A 19,820-nucleotide genomic window follows, 5' to 3' on the forward strand; every position below is an offset into this window, starting at 1 on the left:
CTATGAGGGTGGTGAGACACTGGAAGAAACTTCCCAGAGTTGTGTATGCTCCATCCCTGGAAGTGTTCAAGGCCAGGTTGGATGGGGCTTTGAACAACCTGATATAGTGGAAGATGTTCCTGCCCATGGTAGGAGGGTTGGAACTAGATGGTCTTTAAAGGTCCTTTCCAACCCAAACCATTCTGTGATTCTGTGTTTCTATGATTCTATGTTCAAATAGGTATCTCTGAATTTTATACTTACATTTGGCAAATCAATACATGTACCTCTGTTCTGACATGGCATTGAAGAACATTCATTGATATCAATTTCACAGTTGTGACCAAGAAAACCAGCAGGACAATCACAAATATATCCAGACTTATTATATTGGCATATGCCCCCATTCAAGCATGACTGAGATGCACAAGGTTCACCAGGTTCCTCACAAAATGGACCTAAAAGAAATAAACATAAAAAATAGGGCATGTTTGAGTGAATGATGCTTCATATCATGTCACTACGTTGTGTTTCCCTATTGTTTCACATTAATGTGCTTTTTTTTTCTAATTTTAGGAGGAATTTAGAGGCTTTTATTTATTATGTTTTTCTTAAGTTGTCTATACCGTGAAGTTCCAGTTACTGACTGTGATACCTGTAAACTATCACCATTTGAAAAGCAAAGAACTTAACATATTCCTGTACGTTTTGTTTGTTTTGTTGAATAAACATGGTAGAAATATGCGGGAGTGACTAAACTCACTTATAGCAAGGGGAGGAGGAGAACTAGAACCAAGTCCCAGGAGACACTGAACAGTCACTGAACATCTTTCTCACAGCAGTTATTATTAAGGGAAACTGAATTCAGTGGACTTTCAAACCAAGGAGGTTGTTCCCATTCCTGTTTATAAATCCAGCCAGTAGCGAAGCTGGTGCACACACCATCACGCACACACACAATACAAACACAGTGCCCACACGGATCAACATGAAGAACAGTGTCTTTCTCCACACATAAACACAAACAACACTCACATGAGCATGAACAGCAATGATGGCTCAAACGTTTTCCTCCTCTCTGGCTAGTCAGTATTGAAGTTCACCAGCAAACATAAACATTTTCTCATTTTCTAAACGTACAAATAAACCCACATTAATAGATCCCTTAAATATCAGCATAAGTTTTAGGTCTGGCTGATATCCGTACCCAGATCCTGAAGCTCTTGCCAACTTGCTGACTCAGACCTTGAGTCATTCCAGATCTTCGTATCATTCTATTTTGTATATATCATATTTCTGATACAATTACCTAGATAATCTTGGCTTTATGTGGGTTTACTGACATGGTTACCTAGGCTCTGTTGGCCTTGCAAGAAAATAATCCACAAAATGTCCCAAATTCTTCCTCTTTAATTATCTGTGGAGTTTCCTGTCTCACAAAATTTTCCCTTAACCATCTGTGAAATCCAGTCATCGCTCATGGCAGTAGCTGTAACTTTTGTCAGCCACTCACTCAGTTATTTGTTAAGCTCAGCAACTTCTCTTGTTATGTCCAGTAGTTTCCCACATTCTGTTCAGTTTTTGTAACCCCAGGCAGGGGTTTACTAATCTGCATGTATATCTCAAGTTATGAGCTGCCTAAGTATTTTGGACTCTTTCCAATTGTGCAACATCGAAGATACAGTAGAATTATAACAGCTAAGAATTTACTTCCATTTACTTATGGAAAATGATGTGGCAAATACGCTTTTTACATATCTTGTACTTTGGTACTCTGATTTTAGCCACCTTCCTAATACATACTTACAGATTACATCAGATGCATTTTTCAATAATTTGCTGTAGTAATAACATTAACTTTGTAATAAATCTATTCTGAAGTAGTAGTATGTATTGATTCTGCATTTTGTGTGTCTGAATTAAAAAAAGACACTCATAAAAAAATAAATAATACTTTACAAAAAGAAGGATACTTTTGAAATGGTAAACAGAATACTTTTAACTCAGAATTGTAAACTGCAAAGTAAACACAGCTAATTCATTCTAAACCAACTAATAGATAAGTATGCAGGCCTCTAATCATTTCCTTACCAACAGACTAGCTATACAGAGCAACTGTAAGTATGTGGAACATTTACCAGGAGATCCAAACATCACACTGTGTCCCTATTATATACCAGAACAGCTGATGCAACGAACACTATACAAGCAAATCCCATTAGCAGAAAAAGGTTCAAAACACCATTTCCTTTTTATCACTCAGTTCATTGAAAATAATTGTTCTAAGAAGGCAAAATGAATTGGATCTATCTTTTAGGACATATTATTCACTTCTCTTTAGCATCAAAGGGCATTTAAAGAGTCTTTCATGCATTTTTGCTATCCCTCATCACCATAGTAACCAAATTACAGTAAAAGTATATTGCAACGTGCAGATGTTAGGGCTTACTAATAGGAAAAGCTAAGGCGGCCATTCCTCAGAACAAGGCCATTGACTCATATTAGTGCATATATAAGAGAACATTTGCAACATGAAGTGAGGTGGATTGGTCAATTGTTTCTTATTATTCAATTCAGTATTTAGCTGTCCTGTTATACTTCAGTACAATATTGTACCCCAGCAGTACTCATACATGAGGTGATATATCAATGCTTATCTTATTTTTTTTTCCTTTTATTAGGCGCATTTGACAAGAATGGGTGCTCCTATCCTACCCATATTACTAAACAGGAGAAGGTAAATCAGCAAAACAGTGACCACAACTGCTCTACCCAAAGGAAAGCCAGAAAGCGTAGTGCCACAAGCAAAATGGATTAACGAGTTCTTCCTGCCATTGTTTCTACCCCAACTCCATCCAATCCTCCCCATTTTTTTTGTCACCATTACCAAGAATTTCTTAGCCTTTTGTTAAACAACGGTACTGGATGGAATTATTAGAACGGGGAAAGACTAAATGGACAAGATAACACAGAATAATGAAGGCCAGTTGGGGAGATCAGATGAAAGAGATGCCTTTTTGGTAATGCTATGCTCATTTGTAGCAAAACTAAGAAAAGGGCATTGTTCTTCTAAAAAAAAGACATAATGCAACTTTCTTTTAGGGAAGACTAAAAGTCGCTACAAGAGGAATAGAGCAAAGCCTGAGAAAAGATAAGGAAATATTGTTAACCACAGCGTGAGAGATGTATGAAGGGAAAAATGCATGTTTCAAGGATGGCAAAAAAGTGTTTAACTTCTTTTCTCCTTGACATCTCCTTGCAAAGGGCAAAAATTTGTATTTTCCTTGTTGCTAATTTGGAAAAAAACAGTGTGTTTAGTGTGAATTGGGAGTCAATTATCTAACCAGGTCAAGGGAGATCAACTTAAATAAAGATACTGAGGCAGCAACTGCACTCATGGTCTAAACCACAAGTCACATCTTTCATAGGTCTATTTAGAGCGAATTCAACAAAAAACTCTACCGACTGCCTAACGTCTTTTAGGAAGAATTCAGTTTTGAGCAGAAATGTTTCCTTAATCATTGATAAGGCTACTTATGCCTTTGACATTCCTCTACTATATTCAGCATCTCATGTGGAAAGAAAGAGCAGTGCCCTTTCACTTGAACATCCATGACTGATGAGTTTGACAGATCAAGTCAATAAATGGAATTCTGGAGAACTGGTGTTTTGGGCGTTTTTTTCTATCATTCTCAAACCTGATGTCACACTCAATCTATTTTCTAAAGAAGATTGAAAGGTGCCTTGATTACAGCCCTTGGATGGGGAGAATATCAAGCACTAAAGGGATGGTTACTTCAGTGGAGAAAAGTATAACAAAAGTAAATGACTGAAGAGAGAAGCGTAAAGTTAGAAACACCTCACATATTTTTACCAGTGAGGTCTCTGTACCAGACTACCATGAAAGAACTGGATTCTACAGTTGCTCATGTCTTCACATCAATGCTTTTTGAAAGATACTACTTTAACCATATACAAGACAGAAGCCTTAATATATAGGTAAACAATATAACAACCTTTGATCACAACAGATGAACAACTGGTCCTCTAAACTTGCAAATCTATTTATCTACTTTGACTCAAAATGTATACAAAACCTCTTAATAGTTGTGTAAAATTAGGAATTAATTCCAAATTCCTATTTTAAAATTTACATGTTTTTTTCATCATCAGTGCCTCTTGTTTAGGTATGTTTGAATAAATACTTAACTCCATAACCTTGCTAACATTTACTGTCCTCTTGAATGCTGTTGTTAGAAGCAAAGTAAAGAGGGAACAGGATAAAAATAGATCTGTATAATCTGAAGTCAAACGTAAACCCCTGAAGGAGGACAATACTTAAACAATGAACAATGCAGCTGGGAACAACACATCAGTCCAACTTGCAAGTGCATATTGAAAATGTTTGTACAAGTTCTAGAGACCTAAGACTTAAATTAAAATTCTTTTAACTGCATAGATTTGATGCATAACCTTCTATTTTAATTTGATTTAAATAACAACATAGTATAGGCATAGTATTTGACATAGGTGCTCCATATTTCTGTTGCCAACAATTTCAACAGAAGTAATTCTTCCCTCAGTCACACCTGAAGACATTTGCTGAAAATACTGAAGTCCCATTAGTGTTCACTGATGAATGATTAGCTACTCAAAGCTATGATATATTGTTAAAATTCTCAGGAAAATAAATGCAGAAACCATGTTCTAATGGGAGATAGCTGATTCAGGAAACTTCAGTATGAAAAAAATCCTAATTATCAGCTTGACTGAATACTCTGATTAAAGAGGAAAATTCAAGAAATTAAAGATATCATCAGTAGGATTGGTTCATCATGGTCTTTCAATACAGTGAATTCTTATTTGATTTACTTCAATAAAATAAAAATTGTGGAAGATTAAAAAGCAGGAATGAGTGAGTAAAGATTATCCTATAGAACAATATGAAAGATAAGGATTTTTAGTTTAAGGAACTGACCCTTATTTCCAGCATTTTTTATTGTTTTTACATGTGAAAAGAATAAAACACTTCATCAAAACCAAATAAATGACAAAAGAAACCCAGCCTTTCCTTGTTTAACTGTATCCTTGCTAGTCTTCATTAGTTTCACTACCATGTTATAATGATAGTCCATTAAAAGTCAAAGACATTCCTGGCACCATTGATAAGCATCAGTCAGTTCACTAAGATACCATATAGTGCCATTTACATATATATCTGGTGCTACTGATTAAAATAAATAGCTTTTATTTTTAATAGAAGTCTTTCTGGGCTTCATATTTATACAACCATTTCTCTTTCCAAGGAGTAAAATATGTGAAAGATCATATTAGCATACTATGCATTAATATGATTTCAGTACTTTTGTTATTCCTCCAATGAAAAATCAATATTTTCTAGAGCATGTATGCATAAGGCACAGTAGACTATTTCAGGAAACAGCATATCTTATACCCATAAATGTTCATTTATTTGTACTTTAGTTAGAATGAAGTAATAATGTTTCAAGTGTAGCACAAAAAAAGAACTATTTAGTGGGACAGAGATTTATTTTCAGTTTAAATGAAACAAGTAGTTACTAGGAGCTACAATCAAGGACCAAGATACACAGTAGTAAGTAAACAGAATAAAGCCTGGGAGTGGAGGCAAGTCTGATAATACAAATTGTTAAAAACATTGTTAGTATTTTAATATGTTCAGTTTCACAACTGAAATTATAGAAACTCAAATGTCATGTCCTTCTTACGTCATGCCATTATTAATGCTTAGCACTCTTGTTCACTTTAAAACTAATTCCAAAATAAGGCTCTTTTAATCTGTGGACCACCAGATTTCAGTTGATTAAGTGAAAGTATTTCTGCAATTAAACTAATCCCTATCTGCATAGCTCAGTTAACAATTTATTATAACTAGTCAATCCAGTTCATTCCTTGTTTTTACTTTCCTGAGTTTCATCAGCTGCCTTTCCTTTTAAATGTAAATCCGAAAATTATTTTAAAAAGTTCTCTTTGTAGAAAGAATATTTTTTTCTGTTTAAAAACATCTCTGAATCACAAGCTCTTGTCTTATATATCCAGACCCTGAAATATACCAATATTTCTATTGGTGCACTAAAAGCATTAATCTTTGAAATATGAATACAGTATTTGCATCTTCGTATAAGTTTCTAATCAAAACCAATGAATGACACCTTTTTTTCTGCATATGAAGTTTCAATAAAGTTTGAATCAAAATGAAGTCTACTTGAGGGACTGTAAATCTAGGTCTCAGAAGAAAGTGAGTGCAAATCTCTATGAAAGTTTATAAGGGCTACGATCTTAATTTTAGACCAAATAGACAGTATCAAAGGTTACTGATGTGCTTTATACAAAAGCTCCAATCAGCAGACTTGAAAATAGACATTTTAGAAGTAAATGAATGAGAAGAACATTAACTTCCATCAGAGGAAAACTTATTAGAGAGTAAATTACAGTACTGCTGGAAAAACTCATCAAGAGTCCTTGTAAACTTTTAGTTTTACCTCTTATCTTGACTAACCACAGTGTTCAGAAATTCTAAAATAGCCAAAGCAAATAGAGCTAGGCTGATTCTGAGCCGATGCCACCCTGGTGACTGCTTAAGGTACTGTGCATGGACTGTCACTGCTTCTTGAAGGCTATTATTCTCTTGTTACATGGGAAAAGAGACTGACACCCACCTCACTACAACCTCCTTTCAGGTAGCTGTAGGGAGTAATAAGGTCTCCCCTCAGCCTCCTTTTCTCCAGACTTAACAATCCCAGTTCCCTCAGCTGCTTCTCATAAGACTTGTTCTCCAGACCCTTCACCAGCTTTGTTGCCCTTCTCTGGACACGCTCGAGCACCTCAATGTCTTTCTCATAGTGAGGGATCAAAAACAACGCAGTATTTGAGGTGTGGCCTCACCAGCACTGAGTACGGAGGGACAATCACTTCCCTAGTCCTGCTGGCCACACTGTTTCTGATACAACCAGGATGCTGCTGGCCTTCTTGGCCACCTGGGCACACTGCTGGCTCATGTTCAGCCAGCTGTCGACCAACATCCCCAGGTCCTTTTCCTCTGGGCAGCTTTCCAGCCACTCTTTCCCAAGCCTGTATCTTTGCACCGGGTTGTTGTGACCCACTTGCAGGACTAAGTACTGTGTCTTGTTGAATCTCACACAATTGGCCTCGGCCTGTTGATCCAGCCTGTCCAGATCCCTCTGCAGAGCCTTCCTGCCCTCCAGCAGATCAATACTCCTGCACAACTTGGTGTCGCCTGCAAACTTACTGAGGGTGCACTCAATCCCCTCATCCAGATCATTGACAAAGATATTAAACAAGACTGGCCCCAAGACTGAGCCCTGGGGAACACCACTTGTGACCAGCCACCAACTGGATTTAACTCCATTCACCACAACTCTTTGGGCCTGGCCTTCCAGCCAGTTTTTTACCCAGCAAAGAGTGCACCTGTCTAAGCCATGATCAGGCCAGTTTCTCCAGGAGAATGCTGTGGGAAACGGTGTCAAACGCTTTGCTAACGTCCAGGCAGACAACATTCACAGCCTTTCCCTCATCTACTACGTCATCATGTTCAAATTGACAGCTATGACTTTTATCAAGAACACCAATGCTGCCCACTCACAGAAAGTCTAGATTTAAAATTGCCTTTCTCCTTTCAGCCAGTTGCTGATGTTTACCACACACGAGGTACAGAAGAAAATCTAAATGTGTCCATTAACAGTCAATTCACTAGTACTCCACAGTTTTTACTACAGTAAAACGATATGATTATTTATCCATCTTTTGGGAAGGTGGTTTTAAGAATGCAATGATTTGTCACTCCTTTCTCTAAGGCAACAGTTTCTCCAGCTGTTCCTCAGCTGCTCCTCATGTGAGAAGACCTTTCCTATGCTCAAATGCAAGATATGTTCCTGATGGCTCACATACTTCCGTGAGAGGCTCAATATGTCTGAATTCTGAAGTATTCCACTCTTAGGAGAAGGAGGTCTCTCCTGGCATTCATGGAGTAGCATTGTGCCTGACATTATTCAGTATGATTTCTAAAAGTATGAATGGGAGATGATACACTTCTTATTAAAATCCCAAATGATAACAGATCAAGTCAATATACTGAGTGGGACATACATTTTCTTCATTAAAATACAAAAAGCCTGTGTAATTTCAAACTTCAAAAATACAAAATATAAAAAAAAACCCTGCACAAAAATATTAAGTATATAACTATAAATAAATGGATATCATACACCAAGAAAGTAGCAAATGCTTTGTGACGCAAAACAGAAGGAAGTCTATTGGATGGCAAAACTAGGCTTTATTTGCTCACTTTTCAGTGGAGAACCAAATACTTTCTCATTGTTCACAGGAAATAAAACATCATGATCTCTGATGAAAGATTTGAAAGTGCGGGTTTTTATACATCACTACTGAGAGTAAAATTAAATACTTCATACCATTCTGAGTAAATGACAGAGACAATTCAAGGAAATTTAATACCAGAATGTGTCTCGCAAGTGAAGGTAGGCAGACTGTGCAAGGACACGCCATACTGGGTTGGGCAAAATCTAGGGATGCAACTGGAATAGAGGAGGAAGAACAAAGAATCCAAGAGGTGCAAGGTGTCCCTGGGTTTGCAATGTACAGACAATGGTTGATTAATCTCATATGGATGGGAATCAAGGTAGAACTATTGAGCAGAAAAAGTTATTTCGAGATATTTGAGAAGTTGATTGTGGAAACAGATAGAAATCGTTTCAGTTACAAAAACTTGTTGTGGGTAAAGCAGCAAGGATAAATTGAACAGAAAAAAATTCACAGAAGAGAGAAAGGGGTAAAATGACCAAAAAGGCATCTTTCTTTAGCTGTTAATATTACTAATACAGAGGTGGATATTTCCTGATTGTCAAGAGCTGTTACAGAAAGTAAAAACATTTATTAGTAAATGATAGTGCAAAATCCTTACAGAAGAAAATAAACTTATATTTAGAACAAATATGATCCAGCTTTTTCTGTTTTATTGCCTATGTGTTTACGGCCAGCTAGAATTGAAAAGCAACATCCCTCCTGAAGAGCTTAATAATACAGGAAAGGGAACATGCCTCAAGGAACACTGTAAGTCTATTAAATTCTCAATGGGCAAGGTGTTACTTAAGACTTCTATGGATGTCTATAAAAATCCCATTGGAAACTGAAAAGTTCTGAACCTTTCTGTTCTTCGTGAAGCAGGCAAATCATATTTCCTTCTCTTCTGTTTAGTGGAGTAATGAATGGTAGCTTCAATACTTCTTAGTGGCAATGACTAGCTGCCTGATTGAAATACTACTGCTTTTATGGGGTTTTTTTGTTGTTGTTGGTTGAGACCTTAGGGATTCTGTTTCTCCTTAGGGTCTGAGTTGTTCGGTTGTTTTCTCAACCTGCCTCTTTTCCAAAGGTCAAACCTTTGGAAGGTCTTTAGCTTAGATATCTATTTCATATCAAAGGAAACACTAAAATAAGGTTGTTTCATGTCCCATAGGTATGTTTGGAACTTAGACCTTCTATCTTGAATCTTTGAACAGCAATTTTTAGCTGAAACTTTGAATAAATGTTTTTCTGTGTTGTGGTTTAACCTGGCAGGCAGCTAAAACAACCACACAGCCCCCGCCATGCAGTGGAATGGGGGAGAGAATTGGGGGGGGGAAGGTAAAAATGGGTTGAGATAAAGACAGATCAATGGGACAGAAAAGGAAGATACTAATAATACTAATAATATTAGTAATACTGATCTTACTATTAATAATGATAAAATAATATACAAAACAAGTGATGCACAGCACAATTGCTCACCACCTGCAGACCACTGATGGTCAGCTAGTTCCCAAGCCACTGTCTGCCCTTCTGGCTACCTTCCCCCAAGTTATATGCTGTGCATGACATCATATGGTATGGAATATCCCTTTGGCCAGTTTGGGTCAGCTGTCCTGGCCGTGTCCCCTCCTAGTTTCTTGTGCATCCCCAGCTTACTCGCTGGTGGGGCAGTATGAGAAGCTGAAAAGTCCTTGACTTGGTGTAAACATTGCCTAGCAACAACCAAAATATCAGTGTGTTATCAACATTATTCTCATCCTAAATCCAAAACACAGCACTATACCCACTGCTAGAAAGAAAATTAACTCTATCCCAGCTGAAACCAGGACATTCTGAAACAGATAACTTGATCGTTATGCATAATGAGGGTAAAATGTTCTTAACAATTTGTTCTGTAAAGAATTAAAGCTTGTAATAGTTTCCTGATATTTAACTCAACTAAGGGAGGAAGGAATGGTGGGAGGTAGAGATTTCCTAGTGGGGCAGCTGTACTCTCTAATATTCTCCAGAGTAAGCATGATAGGCATCTGCATACACTAAACAAAATAATTCATTAGATGTCAAAGAAGTCTAATCTATAATTCAGGGTATTTAAATGCTTTTGGTTTCTAAAATATATCAAAATTATTAACTGTGAAAAAAAATAGATACTCAATTTATTCCAGAATTGATACACTAAAAACTTAATAAGAGAAAGGTCCAGATCTTAATATATTTTAATTTTGTGATATATTTATGAAATCAGATTATTTGTGTTCACACAGGTATATTTTGACACTACTACAAGTAAAAAAAATGCATCTTTTTTATATTTGTTCTGTTCATATATGCCCATTTGCCAGCCAATGCAGGATTTCAAGGAAGGTAACCGTTACGTTAACAGAAGGGACTCAAGGTAGATCACCAGAATAAATGGAATAGCAGTTAAAAAATGAGCAAAGCTTGTACATATTTCGATATAATCATGGTAACAATAAGATTAATATTCTATTTATTTTAACATTTTATTACTAAAAAGACTACATTAATATTTGTATCTTTTATCTCCAAGTAGTACACAAAGTGCAAAAAGTGATATGAAAAAGAAAGAAAGAAGAAAATACAATTTAGTGGGAAAGCCAATGTACATACAACAGTAGAATTTCAAAATAAAAAAATCTAAATTTTAAAGGCTTGTGTAAATGTACTGAGTAGGAAAAAGAGGGGAAAATGTTGTGATTAATAAACAGGTGAGTTTAAAAACATAAAAAGTGATGATGGAGACATTATTACGGGGGAAGGTAAAAAAAAAAACCACCAAATAAGTAACGTATAAACTTGTGTCAAAATAATTGCAGCTCTACCTACTTCATTCAAACAGCCAGTCTGCTTGCATCATAGGTAAAATAAGCAAAAGGTGTATTACAAAGCATGAAAACTAAAAATAGATCTCTTATAATTTAATATGAGTTTCTAACCATTTGAACACAATTTGTGGTATGTTATGAGGTCAGATAATTTTTGTAAAAGTATGATTAAAATCTTTGATATCTGTAGTCGAAAAATTTAGTAGCAACATTTGAAATTTATATAGAAGATCTAGAAAGACCACACCTTCAACAGCATGCAGAGTCACACTGGCGTACGCTTTCAAGATTATATTAAATGACTGAGTAGTGCTTTTCCCCTAACTTGAAGCGTAACTTTGGCTCCTACACTAATTTTTGGTTTATTATTTTATTTTATTTTATTTTATTTTATTTTATTTTATTTTACTTTAAATTCACTATCAACTATCTTGAAATGTGGTAACTTCATGGATAAAATAAATATAATGAGAGATGATAGTCACAAATTTGGCTAGAACTTCTTAGTGAAAAGTGGAAAAGAAAATGTGTTTGCATTTGTCATCATCATCATCATCTCTGTATTCAATGAATATCTGAGGTCAGTAGAGTAAATGACAGGCAGAGTCTGCTTCTGATTGGGACAACGCAGAAATTTCCTACATTTTTATTTACCTCTGTACTACTGCTTGAGATCCACAAAATCACGTGACAGTTTCATTTTACCAGTTCAGTACAACCCTGATAAGTAACATGTATGGCGCAACTGAACCAATTATTTTCTCAGATCTTGAACACTCCATCTTACTCACAAAGTTTACCTTAAACCTTAGATACTGTAGTAATGGAAGCTATTTAAAAATTGAAACAGTTTGAGATTCCTGGTAATACCTTGGTGAAGTTACTTCTTCAGTAGACTCTTTAGGAACATTAAAAATAGTCTACTTCATTAAGCAGAAGAAGTTTTATAGGGACAAAACAGCTTTTGTAGACCAAAATTGGGGTTTTATTTGTTTGCTTTTTCTCAACTGTTTATATCAAATTAATAAATGTATTTTTGCTTCCACCAGTCTTGATTTACTTGTAGATTTTGTTCCTCACAGCTAAAACCCCTATGACTACAATGTGGAAATAAATATTTCTAAATTAAATTAAATAATTAAATGATAAATTCAAGACTTTTTATTTTTCTTCAGAATGGAGACTGACAAAGGACTAGAAAGAGCAAAACGCCTTCAGAGAATTGCCATGAGCAGCCACTTTCTCCAGGAGAATGCTGTGGGAAACTGTCTCAAAGGCTTTACTAAAGTCCAGGTAGACAACATCCACAGCCTTTCCCTCATCCACTAAGCGGGTCACCTTGTCATAGCAGGAGATCAGGTTAGTCAAGCAGGACCTGCCTTTCATAAACCCATGCTGACTGGGCCTGATCATCTGGTTGTCCTGTACGTGCTGTGTGATGGCATTCAAGAGGATCTGCTCCATAACCTGGCACTGAGGTCAGACTGACAGGCCTGTAGTTCACCAGATCCTCCTTCTGGCTGTTCTTGTAGATGGTCATCACATTGGCCAACCTCCAGTAAACTGGGACCTCCCCGGTTAGCCAGGACTGCTGATAAATGATGGAAAGTAGCTTGGTGAGCACTTCCACCAGCTCCCTCAGTACTCTTGGGTGGATCCCATCTGGCCCCATGGACATGTGTGTGTGTCTAAGTGGTGTAACAGGTTGCTAACCATTTCCCCTTGGATTATGGGGCTTCATTCTGCTCCCCATCCCTGTCTTCCAGCTCAGGAGGCTGGCTACCTGGAGAACAACTGGTCTTACTGCTAAAGACTGAGGCAAAGGCAGCATTAAGTACCTCAGCCTTTTCCTCATCCTTTGTCACTATGCTTCCCCCCACATCCAATAAAGGATGGAGATTCTCTTTAGCCCTCCTTTTGCTGTCAATGCATTTACAGAAACATTTTTTATTGTCTTTTACAGCAGTCACAGATTAAGCACTAGTTGGTCTTTGGACCTTCTAATTTCCACCCTGAATAACCTCACGATATCTTTGTAGTCACCCTGAGTGGCCTGCCTCTTCTTCCAAAGGCCATAAACTCTCTGTTTTTCCCTGAATTCCAGCCAAAGCTCTCTGTTCAGCCCCACTGGCTCGTCTTTTGGCACGTGGGGATGGCCTGCTCCTGTGCCTTTAAAATTTCCGTCTTGAAGAATGCCCAGCCTTCCTGGACTCCTTTGCCCTTCAGGACTGCCTCCCAAGGGACTCTGCCAACCAGGCTCCTAAACAGGCCAATGTCTGCCCTCCGTATGTCCAAGGTAGCAGTTCTGCTGAACCCTTTCCTCCTCTGAGAATCAAAAATTGAAATAAAAAAAGTGCATCAGTAGACACAATAAGTAGATTCAGCAAATTCCTCAGCTTTCTTTCCTATGGAGTAGAAGTCATCAGATCAATAGTAGATTTTAGATATTTGGACACCAAAAGCTTTAGGCTAATATCTATTGAGAGCCAAATGGAGAAACTGACTTGCACCTGGAAGTTCTTAAAAAGACTTTTAAAAATTGGCTCTAACGTGCCTGTACTATGTACCCCAATATTCAGCATTCATGATTACAACATAATAAAAGTAAACCCTTAAGAAAAGTAAAAGTATTCAGGTATTATTATTATTATTACCTTTCCTTTCGTCAGTAATATTTTCAAGAATTCCTCTGAAACTACAATAAATTAATGATGCAATAGTTTAAATACTGATAGTGAACAGTTCAGTTAGTTATATGAGTCCAGGCAGAAGAGTGTTAAACAAAGCATCAGCTGGAAAGTTGGAATTTTGATATTTCTCTGCTAATGCAGAGACTTTCTAGAAGCACATCACAGGTGAATAACTGTCCTCTCTCCTCAAAGTTACCACAGCCAGCTGACTGATGACAAAAGATATGTGTGGGCTGAAAAATCAAAAGGATTCATAAGATTATTTGAGCACTTTCCTCCATAATAAATTATGTCATGTGTAGCTTGGCCTTCTCTCTTATTTGCAGTGAAAACTGTACTGTATGAGAAGAAGAAAAAGTTTGGGTAAGCAGGTACCAAGCCACTCACATCTTTGTATATCAACTCTAAATCAACAAAATACACCTGCAGTCAAATGCAGCTCACAGCACTAGTATATTATACACAGCTACAAATATTGAACTTGACAAAAACATTGACATATTTTCACTGTCAAATTTTCGGATGAAGTCCTTAGCAATATACAATTGTTTGAACCCTTTAATTCCCTCAAACAGCTTGAACCTTTAGAACTCACTAATTCTTACGAATCCTTTAGTAAAATTCTTTTCAAAATGAGTTTGTCAGATGTGAATGACTGAAGCCAGTGATTCATCTGTGTCTATAGTTTTGCAGCTAATTATTAATTATTGTTAAAGATTATATATCTTCTTTTTCTAATCTGTGGCAGTGTAGAAGCAGGTTTACAATTAATCAAGAAGAAAGAAACTGACATGGGGAATAATCTTATTGAAAGATAATTGATTGTTCAAGTCTTTGTCAAAGGAGACTATTCAAGATATATAGATTTTTTTTTTCCATGGTCCTCAGAAACTACAAGTCTAAATGGCAAAGTCTTTCTATTACAGTGAAAGAGGATTTTGGCTGAGATGAATTCCTACTAAATTACTTAACAATGTTCAGAAACATGCCTAGATTCGAGGCAACTACTGAAGACCTGGAAAATAGATCTTCAGGAGACATATCTAATTGAAATTCAATAAGCAAGGTATGGGTTGAGGAAGAGATGTAAATGGTAGGAATATATTCTGGGAAGGTGTGCCCTTAGGCAACTGCAGAGACCAGGGAGGTGTGCTAAATAAGGGGAAGCCTGAGGCAGCAGTGGGGATTGGGTATACTGAGGAGGAGGAGGAGTAGAGAGTGGGTGGTATACAAACTGAGAGCAAAAAGAACCCTTGAATCTCAGGAATATAGAAGCCCATCACAGTAACACAGAAGCAGTAGGATGGGCTGAGTAGTTACCAATAGCCCTATTTTGATACCTCCTGTATCCTAGGAGGCAGAGGAAGAAAAAAAGTTCATAATAGCTGTTTAAAAAAAAAACAAAACAGTTTATGACATTTATGTTATTGGTGAGAAAAAGATTTTTTTAACTTCAGTATTTCCATATTGCTTATTTTTTACCATAGCTACTAAATTTTAAGAATATTAACTGTCATAAAAAAACCCAAGAGCACTCAGTTGTGTTAATGCCTAAAATGGAGACTGTTCATATGGATAAAATATGTGATATGTTGTCAAGTGACCACATCACATCATCTCATAATCTAAATTTATCTTCTCATCTTCTAGATTATGCATTAATTTATGGTAATGAATTAATTTAGAGGAAAGGAAAAAAAAAAAAAGAAAAGCCTAGGACTACCTATAGAAGAAAACCAGAAAACCAAAATAAATATTAATTAAAATTAGATAACTAAGTTTTGTACATCTGTACATTCTATTAGAATTGTGGTAAGAAGGAAAAGGTCTGCTTATTGTAGCAGTTGGTAACATTATTAGACTCTGAGAAACAACAGAGTATTATACCCTTTGCAAGAAAATTAGCTTTTGAACATGCAAAGTTTCTTAGAACTGTAACTTTTAGTCTCCAATGACCTCTGGGTATATTTTCATTTCCTGAGGACAAATTTGACATCCATCAGCATTATTTAATGGGACAAACTGGGAGCATGTGAATCCCTGGATATTGGGCAGCACCGGGCAATTCTGGAAGCACTGTAGATGTGGAATGTACTCAGTACCTGACTACATGCCAGGGCACAAATATTGAGAGAAGAACAGGGTCTGGGGGTCTTTCATAAAAAGGATAGTAATCCTCAAAAGCTCATAAAACCACCATGGGTTTATGGTTCTAACACAGCGATGTAATATAAAGAAAACCAGGCCTGGTATGGTAAAAGAGGCCTTGAAAATTGTGGACACAGTATGCAGCACAGGGAAGTACAGGTATGGAATAGTAAGAGGTGAGGCACAGGCTCGGCACTGGAGATCCCACAGCTGTAAACAACTCACCAGTGAACAGTTAAAGAAATGCAGACCTGGATCTGGACAAAACTGGTCTTAAGGGCAACAAAAAGAACAAAGGAATAGCATCTAACATACATAAACCCCACCATATATAGTAATTTCAGATGTCACGTGGAACTGCAGCCCAGTGAAGAAAAAGAAAGGTATATAAGCATGTTAGCAAACATATAAACATGATCCTAAGTAGATCCTAGAGCAAGGAAGATGAAACCATCAGCAAAAACATTATATGCTCCTGGTGAAGGAATCCGGATGCTCACAATAACTCACCATAACACCGCTGCTGCCAATAGTAGTAAAAGGAGCAGGGAAAAGGAGAGCATAGCATCTGGAAAAGGGTTAGAAACCAAGAAGTGTATATATGAGAAAATTACTTGTATTATTATTGAAATATTTTCTGCGCAGATGACTCTTAAGATTTCAATTATACTATAATTTTTGGCTTTATATATGCAATGTTTTTTCCAGAATCCTGTGTTTAAATATCAGTACATACTGACACATATGATGGCAGCAAGATATCAAAACCAATTGAAATGAAAGCCAGGGAAAGTGAAAAAAAAAATAATCATGAATTTAATATTGAAGACACTTGCTGGGTTAATAAGAAGACTCCTTCAGCATCAGAAGACTATATTTTCCTTCACCATTTGGGAGGTCTGTGCCCTGTAATATATAAAATGCAAGTTCATATGACCTCACTTGGGCCATATATAAACTAGATGTTCACTCTAACCCCTGTTGGAACCAACAGTTTAAACTGGACACCTCTAGAAGGCGGTTCATTCCATCCAAAAAAGATATCTAGGACAGATGCAATAAACTGCTCCTGGGATAGCTGTTTTTCTTCTAACTAAGCAGAGCAAACTAAACAAATATTTCTGGTTAGATATCAAACTCTAGACAGCTGATGTTGAATAACATGCAGCCAGTCAATGAAGAATATCTGAAAGTTTGCCAAATGAATGGATTAAAGCTAATCAGAGAATATAGTTTTACCACAGATTTATCTCCAGAAGCATTCACTTTATAGCAAGCTGCAAAGGCTAATTGATAAAAATAATCTTTTTTTAGTCTATTGGTTTTACTGCCAAGGTGGTAAACATGTTTTGAAATAACTGATTACTGTTTGGAAAAAAGCCAGTGAAATTATGTTCTGCATCTTGGAAGAAAAGCAACTTCAAATATGATGTATTCCTACCTATACGTTTAGGGATTTCATTCATGCACATGCTAACTAATAAATTAAAATGGACAGTGGTTAACATACTATTTTTATTTTCCCTATAGAGTGTTTTTATTTTCATCTGTAATCTCCATTCATTTTGAAAATGCCCTAAATTTAAAAAATTCAAGTTTGCTTTTATTGATACTATGTTTGAACAGTTCAGCAAATAAGAAGTTTTAGGACTTTAATTAATTTTAAAAGGATTTAAATCTATCAGGAAAATGAACAAAGGAATTCTCAAAGCTTTCTGAAAGCTTTGAAAAGCTTTTGAAATAGTGACTTTTTGTCATAATTCACAGGTTGTCATTATCTCCTTGTAAGATAAATTTGGCTTTTGTCTACTTAATAATCTGTAATCATGGACATGCAGAGTGGATTTCCCTTTAAAAGAAGACAGACATTATTTTACTGAAATGTTTGCAGCAATATTGACTCTATACACTGGTGTGTATCCCTTCTGAAGCTAGTGATGTCATTTGTAAAACTCTGCTTCATTGCTAATTCCTTAAAATAAGTTAATGAACCTTACTAAATTTAAAATGTGTATAGTCATCATCTATTCAAATAAAAAAAAAAAAAAAAAACCCAAACCAAAAACTGCACACACTTTTCATGCTTTCTAGTGTTTGAACTTCATTCATTAATTAAGTAGATAAGGCACAGTGTTCTGTTGACACATGGTCTGATGTCAATAAACAGTCAGCTACTTTCAAGACACATCGTGTCAAGCCGTTGATTTCCAGACCCTGAAATAAATAATATCATAATACTAGAGTCTGTAAGTCCTATGGTCATTTGTATTTTAATTAATTGTGAAAAATACAATTACCACTGTACTTGCACAATTTTGAATTGATTGCCTGGCACAGAGATTTTCTTCGTTCAAACATGCTTATTAAATCTTTTTAGAAAGCTCTTTTTTTACCTTCTTGCATGTGGATGCTAGAGCTATTTGCTTGCTTTCTACTGATTCAAGTCAAGCAATGAAGACTGGCACTCACATAACAGTGAGTGAAGGGTATGGATCTGAAGGCATTCTGAAGTATGGAGAAGGATAAATTTGAAGTTGAGGTACTCCTTAGAGTGGGAAGACAAATCAAGTGAGGGCTGCTCTCTGGAAAGTATTGAAATATCAAATAGCAGATCTTTAATAGGGTAACAAAGTTTGAATTGCTTTGAGAAGTGTGTGGACGCATCACAGGGCCAGCAGCCCAGGGACCCTAAGCTTTCACCCGCTTTCAGGACCATGCTCCACTTTAACGCATGGGCTGTGTTTTCTCTGTAGCCCCCAAACAGTGAAAAGGCCTAATTTATTTGTATGCAAATGTAAAAGCTCCGCTATGTGTATTCAGTATCTGTTATTATTAAAGTACCTAAATCTGCAAGTGTTCAGTGTGTTTACTTTTAGAACTCTATTAGGAAAAAGTATAGGTTCCATATTGACATATTTAATGAGCAAGAGAGAATAGGGATAAGATGTGACTGAATATCGCTTTGTTGTCTAGATGTTAGGGAAATTATATAGGAACTATGAAATGCACAATATGTTCAAGGTTCTTATTCCTTTCACAGCTAAGGTCCTGTTCTGCGGTCCAGAGCCCAGAGTCAGACTTATCTCTATCTCTCTCTGGACTAATGAATTCCATGAAAAATGAAAAAAATTCAAAATGTCACTTTAAAACCACTCTCTTTTTATATAAACTGTAAGTTGCTCTTAATGACATAGAATTGGCATATGTTTTACTTCTGGGGTTATTTCTAATTTGAAACTAAGAGTGGTTCTAAATATTGTTATTCACACTTAGATTAAGATTATTTCACCGTTACCACAGGGCAGGGACATTAGGAAGTCTGTAGCCCAATCTGCTGCTCAAAGCAAGATAAAATATGAGGTCAGACCAGGTTAGTCAGGGCTTTACCTAGTCTAGTCTTCTAAACCACCAAAGATGCAGACTGTATAATCTCTCTGGGCAACCTGTTCCAGTCCTTGACCGCCCACACGTGAAAAAGATTTTTCTAATATCCAGCTTGACCCTCTCCTGTTTCAGTTTATGCCTTTTGTCTCTCATTCTCCCATCATGCACTACTGCGGTAAGTTTGACTCCATCTTCTCAGTAACCTACTGTTGTGATTTAACCTCAGCTGGCAACTAAGCACCACAGCCGCTTGCTCACTCCCCACCCAGCAGGATGAGGGGAAGAGAATTGTAAGGGTAAAAGTGAGAAAACCCGTAGGCTGAGAGAATAACAGTTTCATAACTGAAAATAATAATATTAGTAGTAATAATAATGATGTAATGGAAAAGAAAATAAAAAAGAGAGATAA

General features: G+C 36.5%; 1 protein-coding gene across 1 annotated transcript in view; it reads right to left on the reverse strand.

Moving 5' to 3' along the window:
* The window catches only part of EYS (eyes shut homolog), a 916,770-nt gene that overhangs the window by 850,878 nt on the left and 46,072 nt on the right, over window positions 1-19,820 (reverse strand). Inside the window, exon 3 of the mRNA XM_054819879.1 lies at window positions 244-437. Coding sequence (XP_054675854.1) covers window positions 244-437 — 194 coding nt within the window. The remainder of the gene's footprint in view (window positions 1-243; window positions 438-19,820) is intronic.

This window comes from Grus americana, chromosome 3, assembly GCF_028858705.1.
Source record: "Grus americana isolate bGruAme1 chromosome 3, bGruAme1.mat, whole genome shotgun sequence".
In the NCBI taxonomy this organism is placed as follows: domain Eukaryota; kingdom Metazoa; phylum Chordata; class Aves; order Gruiformes; family Gruidae; genus Grus; species Grus americana.